The sequence below is a fragment of the Lethenteron reissneri genome, chromosome 58 (assembly GCF_015708825.2).
Source record: "Lethenteron reissneri isolate LAM-NWPU_2019-01 chromosome 58, ASM1570882v1, whole genome shotgun sequence".
In the NCBI taxonomy this organism is placed as follows: domain Eukaryota; kingdom Metazoa; phylum Chordata; class Hyperoartia; order Petromyzontiformes; family Petromyzontidae; genus Lethenteron; species Lethenteron reissneri.
Window position 1 is genome coordinate 11324884 of NC_083836.1, and position 15651 is coordinate 11340534.

The 15651-nt window shown below is 51.3% G+C and overlaps 1 protein-coding gene across 1 annotated transcript in view; it reads left to right on the plus strand.

The window, feature by feature from the left end:
- The window catches only part of LOC133357582 (unconventional myosin-XVI-like), a 118797-nt gene that overhangs the window by 79773 nt on the left and 23373 nt on the right, over positions 1-15651 (plus strand). Inside the window, exon 27 of the mRNA XM_061575576.1 lies at positions 13247-13482. Coding sequence (XP_061431560.1) covers positions 13247-13482 — 236 coding nt within the window. The remainder of the gene's footprint in view (positions 1-13246; positions 13483-15651) is intronic.

Consider the following 15651-nt stretch of genomic DNA (forward strand, 5'->3'; position numbering starts at 1 on the left):
GGCCCCGTCCATCGTCCCTTTGATGCGGTGAAGTTGTCCTGTCCCCTTAGCAGAAAAACACCCCCAAAGCATGTTTCCACCTCCATGTTTGACGGTGGGGATGGTGTTCTTGGGGTCATAAGCAGCATTTCTCCTCCTCCAAACACGGCGAGTTGAGTTCATGCCAAAGAGCTCCGTTTTGGTCTCATCTGACCACAACACTTTCTGGTTGCTGCTTGCAAGGATGGCGTCCCCGACAACGGCCTGTTCTTCACATTGGTCATTGACATTATCAATGTGGCGATGAGCTCCTGCAAGCGCAACGACGATCTCATCAACACGCAGAACAAGATTGTGCTGGAGATGATCAACGATCTGCTGGTCTGAGCCAGCAGACGGCATGGGTGCGTCCAGGTGATACGTGCTAGTCGTCGTTCTGGCACGCGCTGCATCGCTTGATCGACATGTTCGGCGTGACAATGCAAGTCAACCAGCATGTGGAGATGGATGGCAGCAAGTCGGAGCAGCGGGTAGAGACGACGCGCCTGCTCGACGGCATGTGCACGTTCAAGTTTGCATTCATCTTGCACCTAATGGAGAAGATGCTGCTTATCATGCATGATCTGTCCCAGGCGCTGCAAACGAAGGACCAGAACATCGTCCATGCATTGCGGTTGGTCGATGGCATCGTCGAAGCGCTGACAGAGATGCGCGTTACCGGCGACGATGACCTGCTCCACAAGGTGCAGCAGTTCTGTGAGACCCACAAGTTCGAGGTGCCCGATATGACTGCCAACTTCGTCCAACCTTGCCGGCCTCGTAGCAATCGGCACATGAACACCAATTATCATGTTTTCCGTGTCGACCTGTTCTACCGAGTGATCGACAAGTTGCTGGCCGAGTTCGCCTACATATTCAGCGCCGAGGCAATGGAGATGCTCTGCCTAGCAGCATGTATCTCTCCACGCAAGGAGTTTGCCTCGTTCAATGTCGACAAGCTCGTGGAGCTGGCCCGCAAGTTCTACATGATTGACTTTCCTGACGTTGACCTAATGCTTCTCGATTAGCAGGTGTTCCACTTCGGCAGGGAGATAAAGGATGAGCTATTGAAGAATATGGGCACACTCCCTGAACTATCGGTCATGCTGGTGCTGACCGACTGGGCCACGGCCGGCTACTACCTTGTATAACGATTTCTGTGACTGATACTGACCCTGTCAGTGGCGACAGCATGACCGAACGCGTCTTCAGCATCCTGAAAATCATCAAGACGCGTTTGCGTACCGCAATGGGCTCCGACTACCTCAATGACGCCATGCTGCTGTATGTACAGTGAGGGAAAAAAGTATTTGATCCCCTGCTGATTTTGTACGTTTGCCCACTGACAAAGAAATGATCAGTCTATAATTTTAATTGTAGGTTTATTTGAACAGTGAGAGACAGAATAACAACAAAATCCAGAAAAACGCATGTCAAAAATGTTATCAATTGATTGGCATTTTAATGAGGGTAATAAGTATTTGACCCCTATGTAAAACATGACTTAGTACTTGGTGACAAAACCCTTGTTGGCAATCACAGAGGTCAGACGTTTCTTGTAGATGGCCACCAGGTTTGCACACATCTCAGGAGGGATTTTGTCCCACTCCTCTTTGCAGATCTTCTCCAAGTCATTAAGGTTTCGAGGCTGACGTTTGGCAACTCGAACCTTCAGCTCCCTCCACAGATTTTCTATGGGATTAAGGTCTGGAGACTGGCTAGGCCACTACAGGACCTTAATGTGCTTCTTCTTGAGCCACTCCTTTGTTGCCTTGGCCGTGTGTGTTTGGGTCATTGTCATGCTGGAATACCCACCCACGACCCATTTTCAATGCCCTAGCTGAGGGAAGGAGGTTCTCACCCAAGATTTGACAGTATATGGCCCCGTCCATCGTCCCTTTGATGCGGTGAAGTTGTCCTGTCCCCTTAGCAGAAAAACACCCCCAAAGCATGTTTCCACCTCCATGTTTGACGGTGGGGATGGTGTTCTTGGGGTCATAAGCAGCATTTCTCCTCCTCCAAACACGGCGAGTTGAGTTCATGCCAAAGAGCTCCGTTTTGGTCTCATCTGACCACAACACTTTCTGGTTGCTGCTTGCAAGGATGGCGTCCCCGACAACGGCCTGTTCTTCACATTGGTCATTGACATTATCAATGTGGCGATGAGCTCCTGCAAGCGCAACGACGATCTCATCAACACGCAGAACAAGATTGTGCTGGAGATGATCAACGATCTGCTGGTCTGAGCCAGCAGACGGCATGGGTGCGTCCAGGTGATACGTGCTAGTCGTCGTTCTGGCACGCGCTGCATCGCTTGATCGACATGTTCGGCGTGACAATGCAAGTCAACCAGCATGTGGAGATGGATGGCAGCAAGTCGGAGCAGCGGGTAGAGACGACGCGCCTGCTCGACGGCATGTGCACGTTCAAGTTTGCATTCATCTTGCACCTAATGGAGAAGATGCTGCTTATCATGCATGATCTGTCCCAGGCGCTGCAAACGAAGGACCAGAACATCGTCCATGCATTGCGGTTGGTCGATGGCATCGTCGAAGCGCTGACAGAGATGCGCGTTACCGGCGACGATGACCTGCTCCACAAGGTGCAGCAGTTCTGTGAGACCCACAAGTTCGAGGTGCCCGATATGACTGCCAACTTCGTCCAACCTTGCCGGCCTCGTAGCAATCGGCACATGAACACCAATTATCATGTTTTCCGTGTCGACCTGTTCTACCGAGTGATCGACAAGTTGCTGGCCGAGTTCGCCTACATATTCAGCGCCGAGGCAATGGAGATGCTCTGCCTAGCAGCATGTATCTCTCCACGCAAGGAGTTTGCCTCGTTCAATGTCGACAAGCTCGTGGAGCTGGCCCGCAAGTTCTACATGATTGACTTTCCTGACGTCGACCTAATGCTTCTCGATTAGCAGGTGTTCCACTTCGGCAGGGAGATAAAGGATGAGCTATTGAAGAATATGGGCACACTCCCTGAACTATTGGTCATGCTGGTGCTGACCGACTGGGCCACGGCCGGCTACTACCTTGTATAACGATTTCTGTGACTGATACTGACCCTGTCAGTGGCGACAGCATGACCGAACGCGTCTTCAGCATCCTGAAAATCATCAAGACGCGTTTGCGTACCGCAATGGGCTCCGAATACCTCAATGACGCCATGCTGCTGTATGTACAGTGAGGGAAAAAAGTATTTGATCCCCTGCTGATTTTGTACGTTTGCCCACTGACAAAGAAATGATCAGTCTATAATTTTAATTGTAGGTTTATTTGAACAGTGAGAGACAGAATAACAACAAAATCCAGAAAAACGCATGTCAAAAATGTTATCAATTGATTGGCATTTTAATGAGGGAAATAAGTATTTGACCCCTATGTAAAACATGACTTAGTACTTGGTGACAAAACCCTTGTTGGCAATCACAGAGGTCAGACGTTTCTTGTAGTTGGCCACCAGGTTTGCACACATCTCAGGAGGGATTTTGTCCCACTCCTCTTTGCAGATCTTCTCCAAGTCATTAAGGTTTCGAGGCTGACGTTTGGCAACTCGAACCTTCAGCTCCCTCCACAGATTTTCTATGGGATTAAGGTCTGGAGACTGGCTAGGCCACTACAGGACCTTAATGTGCTTCTTCTTGAGCCACTCCTTTGTTGCCTTGGCCGTGTGTGTTTGGGTCATTGTCATGCTGGAATACCCACCCACGACCCATTTTCAATGCCCTAGCTGAGGGAAGGAGGTTCTCACCCAAGATTTGACAGTATATGGCCCCGTCCATCGTCCCTTTGATGCGGTGAAGTTGTCCTGTCCCCTTAGCAGAAAAACACCCCCAAAGCATGTTTCCACCTCCATGTTTGACGGTGGGGATGGTGTTCTTGGGGTCATAAGCAGCATTTCTCCTCCTCCAAACACGGCGAGTTGAGTTCATGCCAAAGAGCTCCGTTTTGGTCTCATCTGACCACAACACTTTCTGGTTGCTGCTTGCAAGGATGGCGTCCCCGACAACGGCCTGTTCTTCACATTGGTCATTGACATCATCAATGTGGCGATGAGCTCCTGCAAGCGCAACGACGATCTCATCAACACGCAGAACAAGATTGTGCTGGAGATGATCAACGATCTGCTGGTCTGAGCCAGCAGACGGCATGGGTGCGTCCAGGTGATACGTGCTAGTCGTCGTTCTGGCACGCGCTGCATCGCTTGATCGACATGTTCGGCGTGACAATGCAAGTCAACCAGCATGTGGAGATGGATGGCAGCAAGTCGGAGCAGCGGGTAGAGACGACGCGCCTGCTCGACGGCATGTGCACGTTCAAGTTTGCATTCATCTTGCACCTAATGGAGAAGATGCTGCTTATCATGCATGATCTGTCCCAGGCGCTGCAAACGAAGGACCAGAACATCGTCCATGCATTGCGGTTGGTCGATGGCATCATCGAAGCGCTGACAGAGATGCGCGTTACCGGCGACGATGACCTGCTCCACAAGGTGCAGCAGTTCTGTGAGACCCACAAGTTCGAGGTGCCCGATATGACTGCCAACTTCGTCCAACCTTGCCGGCCTCGTAGCAATCGGCACATGAACACCAATTATCATGTTTTCCGTGTCGACCTGTTCTACCGAGTGATCGACAAGTTGCTGGCCGAGTTCGCCTACATATTCAGCGCCGAGGCAATGGAGATGCTCTGCCTAGCAGCATGTATCTCTCCACGCAAGGAGTTTGCCTCGTTCAATGTCGACAAGCTCGTGGAGCTGGCCCGCAAGTTCTACATGATTGACTTTCCTGACGTCGACCTAATGCTTCTCGATCAGCAGGTGTTCCACTTCGGCAGGGAGATAGAGAAGGATGAGCTATTGAAGAATATGGGCACACTCCCTGAACTATCGGTCATGCTGGTGCTGACCGACTGGGCCACGGCCGGCTACCACCTTGTATAACGATTTCTGTGACTGATACTGACCCTGTCAGTGGCGACAGCATGACCGAGCGCGTCTTCAGCATCCTGAAAATCATCAAGACGCGTTTGCGTACCGCAATGGGCTCCGACTACCTCAATGACGCCATGCTGCTGTATGTACAGTGAGGGAAAAAGTATTTGATCCCCTGCTGATTTTGTACGTTTGCCCACTGACAAAGAAATGATCAGTCTATAATTTTAATTGTAGGTTTATTTGAACAGTGAGAGACAGAATAACAAAAAAATCCAGAAAAACGCATGTCAAAAATGTTATCAATTGATTGGCATTTTAATGAGGGAAATAAGTATTTGACCCCTCTGTAAAACATGACTTAGTACTTGGTGACAAAACCCTTGTTGGCAATCACAGAGGTCAGACGTTTCTTGTAGTTGGCCACCAGGTTTGCACACATCTCAGGAGGGATTTTGTCCCACTCCTCTTTGCAGATCTTCTCCAAGTCATTAAGGTTTCGAGGCTGACGTTTGGCAACTCGAACCTTCAGCTCCCTCCACAGATTTTCTATGGGATTAAGGTCTGGAGACTGGCTAGGCCACTACAGGACCTTAATGTGCTTCTTCTTGAGCCACTCCTTTGTGGCCTTGGCCGTGTGTTTTGGGTCATTGTCATGCTGGAATACCCACCCACGACCCATTTTCAATGCCCTAGCTGAGGGAAGGAGGTTCTCACCCAAGATTTGACAGTATATGGCCCCGTCCATCGTCCCTTTGATGCGGTGAAGTTGTCCTGTCCCCTTAGCAGAAAAACACCCCCAAAGCATGTTTCCACCTCCATGTTTGATGGTGGGGATGGTGTTCTTCGGGTCATAAGCAGCATTTCTCCTCCTCCAAACACGGCGAGTTGAGTTCATGCCAAAGAGCTCCGTTTTGGTCTCATCTGACCACAACACTTTCTGGTTGCTGCTTGCAAGGATGGCGTCCCCGACATCGGCCTGTTCTTCACATTGGTCATTGACATCATCAATGTGACGATGAGCTCCTGCAAGCGCAACGACGATCTCATCAACACGCAGAACAAGATTGTGCTGGAGATGATCAACGATCTGCTGGTCTGAGCCAGCAAACGGCATTGGTGCGTCCAGGTGACACGTGCTAGTCGTCGTTCTGGCACGTGCTGCATCGCTTGATCGACATGTTCGGCGTGACAATGCAAGTCAACCAGCATGTGGAGATGGATGGCAGCAAGTCGGAGCAGCGGGTAGAGACGACGCGCCTGCTCGACGGCATGTGCACGTTCAAGTTTGCATTCATCTTGCACATAATGGAGAAGATGCTGCTTATCATGCATGATCTGTCCCAGGCGCTGCAAACGAAGGACCAGAACATCGTCAATGCATTGCGGTTGGTCGATGGCATCATCGAAGCGCTGACAGAGATGCGCGTTACCGGCGACGATGACCTGCTCCACAAGGTGCAGCAGTTCTGTGAGACCCACAAGTTCGAGGTGCCCGATATGACTGCCAACTTCGTCCAACCTTGCCGGCCTCGTAGCAATCGGCACATGAACACCAATTATCATGTTTTCCGTGTCGACCTGTTCTACCGAGTGATCGACAAGTTGCTGGCCGAGTTCGCCTACATATTCAGCGCCGAGGCAATGGAGATGCTCTGCCTAGCAGCATGTATCTCTCCACGCAAAGAGTTTGCCTCGTTAAATGTCGACAAGCTCGTGGAGCTGGCCCGCAAGTTCTACATGATTGACTTTCCTGACGTCGACCTAATGCTTCTCGATCAGCAGGTGTTCCACTTCGGCAGGGAGATAGAGAAGGATGAGCTATTGAAGAATATGGGCACACTCCCTGAACTATCGGTCATGCTGGTGCTGACCGACTGGGCCACGGCCGGCTACCACCTTGTATAACGATTTCTGTGACTGATACTGACCCTGTCAGTGGCGACAGCATGACCGAGCGCGTCTTCAGCATCCTGAAAATCATCAAGACGCGTTTGCGTACCGCAATGGGCTCCGACTACCTCAATGACGCCATGCTGCTGTATGTACAGTGAGGGAAAAAGTATTTGATCCCCTGCTGATTTTGTACGTTTGCCCACTGACAAAGAAATGATCAGTCTATAATTTTAATTGTAGGTTTATTTGAACAGTGAGAGACAGAATAACAACAAAATCCAGAAAAACGCATGTCAAAAATGTTATCAATTGATTGGCATTTTAATGAGGGAAATAAGTATTTGACCCCTATGTAAAACATGACTTAGTACTTGGTGACAAAACCCTTGTTGGCAATCACAGAGGTCAGACGTTTCTTGTAGTTGGCCACCAGGTTTGCACACATCTCAGGAGGGATTTTGTCCCACTCCTCTTTGCAGATCTTCTCCAAGTCATTAAGGTTTCGAGGCTGACGTTTGGAAACTCGAACCTTCAGCTCCCTCCACAGATTTTCTATGGGATTAAGGTCTGGAGACTGGCTAGGCCACTACAGGACCTTAATGTGCTTCTTCTTGAGCCACTCCTTTGTTGCCTTGGCCGTGTGTTTTGGGTCATTGTCATGCTGGAATACCCACCCACGACCCATTTTCAATGCCCTAGCTGAGGGAAGGAGGTTCTCACCCAAGATTTGACAGTATATGGCCCCGTCCATCGTCCCTTTGATGCGGTGAAGTTGTCCTGTCCCCTTAGCAGAAAAACACCCCCAAAGCATGTTTCCACCTCCATGTTTGACGGTGGGGATGGTGTTCTTGGGGTCATAAGCAGCATTTCTCCTCCTCCAAACACGGCGAGTTGAGTTCATGCCAAAGAGCTCCGTTGTGGTCTCATCTGACCACAACACTTTCTGGTTGCTGCTTGCAAGGATGGCGTCCCCGACATCGGCCTGTTCTTCACATTGGTCATTGACATCATCAATGTGACGATGAGCTCCTGCAAGCGCAACGACGATCTCATCAACACGCAGAACAAGATTGTGCTGGAGATGATCAACGATCTGCTGGTCTGAGCCAGCAGACGGCATTGGTGCGTCCAGGTGACACGTGCTAGTCGTCGTTCTGGCACGTGCTGCATCGCTTGATCGACATGTTCGGCGTGACAATGCAAGTCAACCAGCATGTGGAGATGGATGGCAGCAAGTCGGAGCAGCGGGTAGAGACGACGCGCCTGCTCGACGGCATGTGCACGTTCAAGTTTGCATTCATCTTGCACATAATGGAGAAGATGCTGCTTATCATGCATGATCTGTCCCAGGCGCTGCAAACGAAGGACCAGAACATCGTCAATGCATTGCGGTTGGTCGATGGCATCATCGAAGCGCTGACAGAGATGCGCGTTACCGGCGACGATGACCTGCTCCACAAGGTGCAGCAGTTCTGTGAGACCCACAAGTTCGAGGTGCCCGATATGACTGCCAACTTCGTCCAACCTTGCCGGCCTCGTAGCAATCGGCACATGAACACCAATTATCATGTTTTCCGTGTCGACCTGTTCTACCGAGTGATCGACAAGTTGCTGGCCGAGTTCCCCTACATATTCAGCGCCGAGTCAATGGAGATGCTCTGCCTAGCAGCATGTATCTCTCCACGCAAAGAGTTTGCCTCGTTAAATGTCGACAAGCTCGTGGAGCTGGCCCGCAAGTTCTACATGATTGACTTTCCTGACGTCGACCTAATGCTTCTCGATTAGCAGGTGTTCCACTTCGGCAGGGAGATAGAGAAGGATGAGCTATTGAAGAATATGGGCACACTCCCTGAACTATCGGTCATGCTGGTGCTGACCGACTGGGCCACGGCCGGCTACCACCTTGTATAACGATTTCTGTGACTGATACTGACCCTGTCAGTGGCGACAGCATGACCGAGCGCGTCTTCAGCATCCTGAAAATCATCAAGACGCGTTTGCGTACCGCAATGGGCTCCGACTACCTCAATGACGCCATGCTGCTGTATGTACAGTGAGGGAAAAAGTATTTGATCCCCTGCTGATTTTGTACGTTTGCCCACTGACAAAGAAATGATCAGTCTATAATTTTAATTGTAGGTTTATTTGAACAGTGAGAGACAGAATAACAACAAAATCCAGAAAAACGCATGTCAAAAATGTTATCAATTGATTGGCATTTTAATGAGGGAAATAAGTATTTGACCCCTATGTAAAACATGACTTAGTACTTGGTGACAAAACCCTTGTTGGCAATCACAGAGGTCAGACGTTTCTTGTAGTTGGCCACCAGGTTTGCACACATCTCAGGAGGGATTTTGTCCCACTCCTCTTTGCAGATCTTCTCCAAGTCATTAAGGTTTCGAGGCTGACGTTTGGCAACTCGAACCTTCAGCTCCCTCCACAGATTTTCTATGGGATTAAGGTCTGGAGACTGGCTAGGCCACTACAGGACCTTAATGTGCTTCTTCTTGAGCCACTCCTTTGTTGCCTTGGCCGTGTGTTTTGGGTCATTGTCATGCTGGAATACCCACCCACGACCCATTTTCAATGCCCTAGCTGAGGGAAGGAGGTTCTCACCCAAGATTTGACAGTATATGGCCCCGTCCATCGTCCCTTTGATGCGGTGAAGTTGTCCTGTCCCCTTAGCAGAAAAACACCCCCAAAGCATGTTTCCACCTCCATGTTTGACGGTGGGGATGGTGTTCTTGGGGTCATAAGCAGCATTTCTCCTCCTCCAAACACGGCGAGTTGAGTTCATGCCAAAGAGCTCCGTTTTGGTCTCATCTGACCACAACACTTTCTGGTTGCTGCTTGCAAGGATGGCGTCCCCGACATCGGCCTGTTCTTCACATTGGTCATTGACATCATCAATGTGACGATGAGCTCCTGCAAGCGCAACGACGATCTCATCAACACGCAGAACAAGATTGTGCTGGAGATGATCAACGATCTGCTGGTCTGAGCCAGCAGATGGCATTGGTGCGTCCAGGTGACACGTGCTAGTCGTCGTTCTGGCACGTGCTGCATCGCTTGATCGACATGTTCGGCGTGACAATGCAAGTCAACCAGCATGTGGAGATGGATGGCAGCAAGTCGGAGCAGCGGGTAGAGACGACGCGCCTGCTCGACGGCATGTGCACGTTCAAGTTTGCATTCATCTTGCACATAATGGAGAAGATGCTGCTTATCATGCATGATCTGTCCCAGGCGCTGCAAACGAAGGACCAGAACATCGTCAATGCATTGCGGTTGGTCGATGGCATCATCGAAGCGCTGACAGAGATGCGCGTTACCGGCGATGATGACCTGCTCCACAAGGTGCAGCAGTTCTGTGAGACCCACAAGTTCGAGGTGCCCGATATGACTGCCAACTTCGTCCAACCTTGCCGGCCTCGTAGCAATCGGCACATGAACACCAATTATCATGTTTTCCGTGTCGACCCTGTTTTACCCAGTGATCGACAAGTTGTTGGCCGAGTTCGCCTACATATTCAGCGCCGAGTCAATGGAGATGCTCTACCTAGCAGCATGTATCTCTCCACGCAAGGAGTTTGCCTCATTCAATGTCGACAAGCTCGTGGAGCTGGCCCGCAAGTTCTACATGATTGACTTTCCTGACGTCGACCTAATGCTTCTCGATCAGCATGTGGTCCACTTCGGCAGGGAGATAGAGAAGGATGAGTTATTGAAGAATATGGGCACACTCCCTGAACTATCGGTCATGTTGGTGCTGACCGACTGGGCCACGGCCGGCTACCACCTTGTATAACGATTTCTGTGGCTGATACTAACCCTGTCAGTGGCGACAGCATGACCGAGCGCGTCTTCAGCGTCCTGAAAATCATCAAGACGCGTTTGCGTACCGCAATGGACTCCGACTACCTCAATGACGCCATGCTGCTGTATGTACAGTGAGGGAAAAAAGTATTTGATCCCCTGCTGATTGTGTACGTTTGCCCACTGACAAAGAAATGATCAGTCTATAATTTTAATTGTAGGTTTATTTGAACAGTGAGAGACAGAATAACAACAAAATCCAGAAAAACGCATGTCAAAAATGTTATCAATTGATCTGCATTTTAATGAGGGAAATAAGTATTTGACCCCTCTGCAAAACATGACTTAGTACTTGGTGACAAAACCCTTGTTGGCAATCACAGAGGTCAGACGTTTCTTGTAGTTGGCCACCAGGTTTGCACACATCTCAGGAGGGATTTTGTCCCACTCCTCTTTGCAGATCTTCTCCAAGTCATTAAGGTTTCGAGGCTGACGTTTGGCAACTCGAACCTTCAGCTCCCTCCACAGATTTTCTATGGGATTAAGGTCTGGAGACTGGCGAGGCCACTACAGGACCTTAATGTGCTTCTTCTTGAGCCACTCCTTTGTTGCTTTGGCCGTGTGTTTTGGGTCATTGTCATGCTGGAATACCCACCCACGACCCATTTTCAATGCCCTGGCTGAGGGAAGGAGGTTCTCACCCAAGATTTGACAGTATATGGCCCCGTCCATCGTCCCTTTGATGCGGTGAAGTTGTCCTGTCCCCTTAGCAGAAAAACACCCCCAAAGCATGTTTCCACCTCCATGTTTGACGGTGGGGATGGTGTTCTTGGGGTCATAAGCAGCATTTCTCCTCCTCCAAACACGGCGAGTTGAGTTCATGCCAAAGAGCTCCGTTTTGGTCTCATCTGACCACAACACTTTCTCCCAGTTGTCCTCTGAATCATTCAGATGTTCATTGGCAAATTTCAGACGGGCATGTATATGTGCTTTCTTGAGCAGGGGGACCTTGCGGGCGCTGCAGGATTTCAGTCCTTCACGGCGTAGTGTGTTACCAACTGTTTTCTTGGTGACCATGGTCCCAGCTGCCTTGAGATCACTGACAAGATCCTCCCGTGTAGTTCTGGCCTGATTCCTCACCGTTCGCATGATCATTGCAACTCCACGAGGTGAGATCTTGCATCGAGCCCCAGGCCGAGGGAGATTGACAGTTCTTTTATGTTTATTCCATTTGCGAATAATCGCACCAACTGTTGTCACCTTCTCACCAAGCTGCTTGGCAATGGTCTTGTATCCCATTCCAGCCTTGTGTAGGTCTACAATCTTGTCCCTGACATCCTTGGAGAGCTCTTTGGTCTTGGCCATGGTGGAGAGTTTGGAATCTGATTGATTGATTGCTTCTGTGAACAGGTGTCTTTTATACAGGTAACAAGCTGAGATTAGGAGCACTCCCTTTAATAGTGTGCTCCTAATCTCAGCTTGTTACCTGTATAAAAGACACCTGGGAGCCAGAAATCTTTCTGATTGAGAGGGGGTCAAATACTTATTTCCCTCATTAAAATGCAAATCAATTTATAACATTTTTGACATGCGTTTTTCTGGATTTGTTGTTGTTATTCTGTCTCTCACTGTTCAAATAAACCTACCATTAAAATTATAGACTGATAATTTCTTTGTCAGTGGGCAAACGTACAAGATCAGCAGGGGATCAAATGCTTTTTTCCCTCACTGTAAAGAAGGAAACTGCTGTGATGGTGACGAACGATCAAATCATGTCATACTTCCAGGCCATGTGCCATCGCCGCACATGCGTCGAATAAAAAGCAAGGGACAAGACCTTACTTACTAACAACTCCTATCATTTTTCATTTCTGGAGGGGTTGCCCCCTCTACCTGAAAATGCTGGCTCACCCTCAGAAGAGCAAGATCCCCCGTGTAGTCTTGACAGACTGTTGGTGTCACAGCTCAGTGTGTCACAGTCCACTGTAGCTTCGCAACAGCTGTGCGTCGTCCCGCTTGACTCCTTTGAGGGTTGTTAACTCGACACATTTAGGAACGTCGTCACCTTTACGTCTCGCGACCTGTAACACTCTCGACTTCTAACACTACTTGCAACCTTTAACACTACTTGCAACCTCTAACACTCATGACCTCTAACACTACTCGCGACCTCTAATGCTACTCGCGACTACATCATTAGACCTCCTTTGCCAGTACCAAAATATAATAATAGGGTTTTTCCTCTTTTTTCTGGCAACAAAACTGTATCGTGGTTAATGCACACATGGTTCCTTGTAAACACTCGTGACCTCTAACGCTACTCGCGACCTCTAACGCTACTCGCGACCTCTAATGCTACTTGTGACCTCTAACACTACTCGCGACCTCTAACACTACTCGTGACCTCTCGCGCTACTCGTGACCTCTCACGCTACTCGTGACCTCTCACGCACGCTTCCTCGTCTCTGTGTTAACAAAATAAATGCCAGGCCTGATTGCACCACCCTCTCACTTTCCCCCCCCACTTCCCCCCCTTACCCGCCCTGCCCCCCCCCCCACCTCACCCCCCCAGTCCTCGGTGCGTGAGATCCTAGGCCTGCTGCGTCCGTGCAGCCTGCACGTGGTGCTGTGTGTGCGTCCCACCGCGGCGGCCCCCCGAGCCCTCCCCACGGCAGCGCCCCCCCCGAGCCCTCCCTTCCATCCTGAAGTCGTCGCGCGGCAGCTGAGGACGCTGGGGGTGGTCGCCATGGCGCGCGCTCGTCGCCACGGATACGCGGCACGCGTCCCCATCCCAGAGTTCCTGCAGAGGTGAACTCGCTCGCTCGCACGCTCACCCACTCGCACGCTCACCCTCTCGCTCACCCGCTGACCCACTCACTCACTCGTTCACTCACTCATCCACTCACTCATCCACTCACTCTCTCGCTCAATTGTTCACCCATGCACCGGTCGCTCGCTGACCCTCTCGCTCACCCGCTCGCTCTCTCACTCACCCTCTCACTCACTCATCCACTCGCTTTCTCGCTCACTCGCTCAGCTACTCACTCACCCGCTCGCTCACTCACCTGCTCACGCAATTGCTCGCTCACTCACTCATCCACTCACTCGGTCACTCACTCATCCACTCGCTCGCTCATTCACTTGCTCAACTCCTTACTCGCCCTCTCACTCGCTCGCTCACTCATCCACTGACTCGCTCACTAACTTATCCACTCACTGGTTTACTCACTCATCCAATTGCTCTCTTGCTCACCTACTCACTCACCCGCTCGCTCGCTCACTCATCCACTCACTCGTTCACTCACTCTTTAACTCACTCGTTCACTCACTTATCCATTCACTCGTTCACTTGCTCTCTTGCTCACCTACTCACTCACCCACTCGCTCACTCTCTCACTCATCCACTCACTCGCTCACTAACCTACTCACTCACCTATTTACTCAGTCACCTACTCACCTACGGACTCACCCACTCACTCACCTACTCACCTACTGACTCACCAATCTACTCACCTACTCACCTTCTGAATCATTCACCCACTCACTCACCTACTGACTCACTCACTGACCTACTGCCTCACTCACCCAATCACTCACTCACTTTCTCACTCACTTACTCACTCCCATCCACTCTCCACCACTTGGGTGGTGGAGAGTGGTTGGGTGAGTTCATCGGGGAGTCCGTTGGTGAGTGGGTGGGCAAGTGGCTTGTGGGGTGGGATGGTGAGTAAGTTAGGTGAGTGATTGGGAGGGTGGATAGGATGGTGAGTGAGTACGTGGGTGAGTGGGTGTGATGGTGGGTGGGTGGATTGGATAAGTGGGTGAGTGAGTCGGGTGTTGGTGGGATGGTGAGTGAGTGGGGTGTGGGCGTGAGTTGGGGGGTCGTGGTGGTGAGTGGGATGGTGGGTGGGTTGGATAAGTGGGTGAAGTTGGGGGTGGGGGGCGTTAGTGAGTAGGGTGGAGGATGGGTGAGTTGGGGATTGGTGAGATGGTGAGTGGGATGGTGAATTAGTCAGTGGGATGGTGAGTGAGTGAGTGGGGTGGGTGGGTGAGTTGTGGGTGGGTGGTGGTGGTGGTGTTGGGAGGGAGGGAGAAAGAAGAGGAGGTGGTGGGGGAGCTCCGATGCCCCGGGGTTGATTGTCTGAGTGGTTTGGCTTATTTCCCGAGAGCCGCGCTAATTAAATTGAGCTGCTTCAGTCTCCTCCCAGGCAGCAGCAGTAGCAGCTGCGTACGAATCATTTATATACGGCTGTGTGTGCGCGTGTGTAGACACACAAGACAAAGATCCCCCGTGTAGACCACACAGACTGCTGGGGCAAGTGCTGTCAGCGAGTAGCCACCAATGAAGACCGGGGGTGGGTGGCCAGCATGACGCCCGGCCGCATTTGTCTCGCCAGTGCCGATGTTTCCACACTGCACCGGTTACTCATTTAAGGCTCAGTCGACACAAGGGAGACCCCAGGACTGGTTTAGTTTTCCACTGATGTTAGCCGTGAGTGAAAATCGAATTGGGTCACCAGGATCGGAGTCCAGTGCACTCGGTGGTGTGGTGGGAGAGCTGTGGCACGGTGGCGTGGTGGCGGAGTTCTGGCACGGTGGTGCGGTGGGGGAGCGGTGGCACGGTGGTGCGGTGGGGGAGCGGTGGCACGGTGGTGCGGTGGGGGAGCTGTGGCAAGGTGATGTGGTGGGGGAGCGGTGGCACGGTGGTGTGGTGGGGGAGCGGTGGCACGGTGATGTGGTGGGGGAGCTGTGGCACGGTGGTGTGGTGGGGGAGCTGTGGCATGGTGATGTGGTGGGGGAGCGGTGGCACGGTGGTGTGGTGGGGGAGCTGTGGCATGGTGATGTGGTGGGGGAGCTGTGGCACGGTGGTGTGGTGGGGGAGCTGTGGCATGGTGATGTGGTGGGGGAGCGGTGGCACGGTGGTGTGGTGGGGGAGCTGTGGCATGGTGATGTGGTGGGGGAGCGGTGGCACGGTGG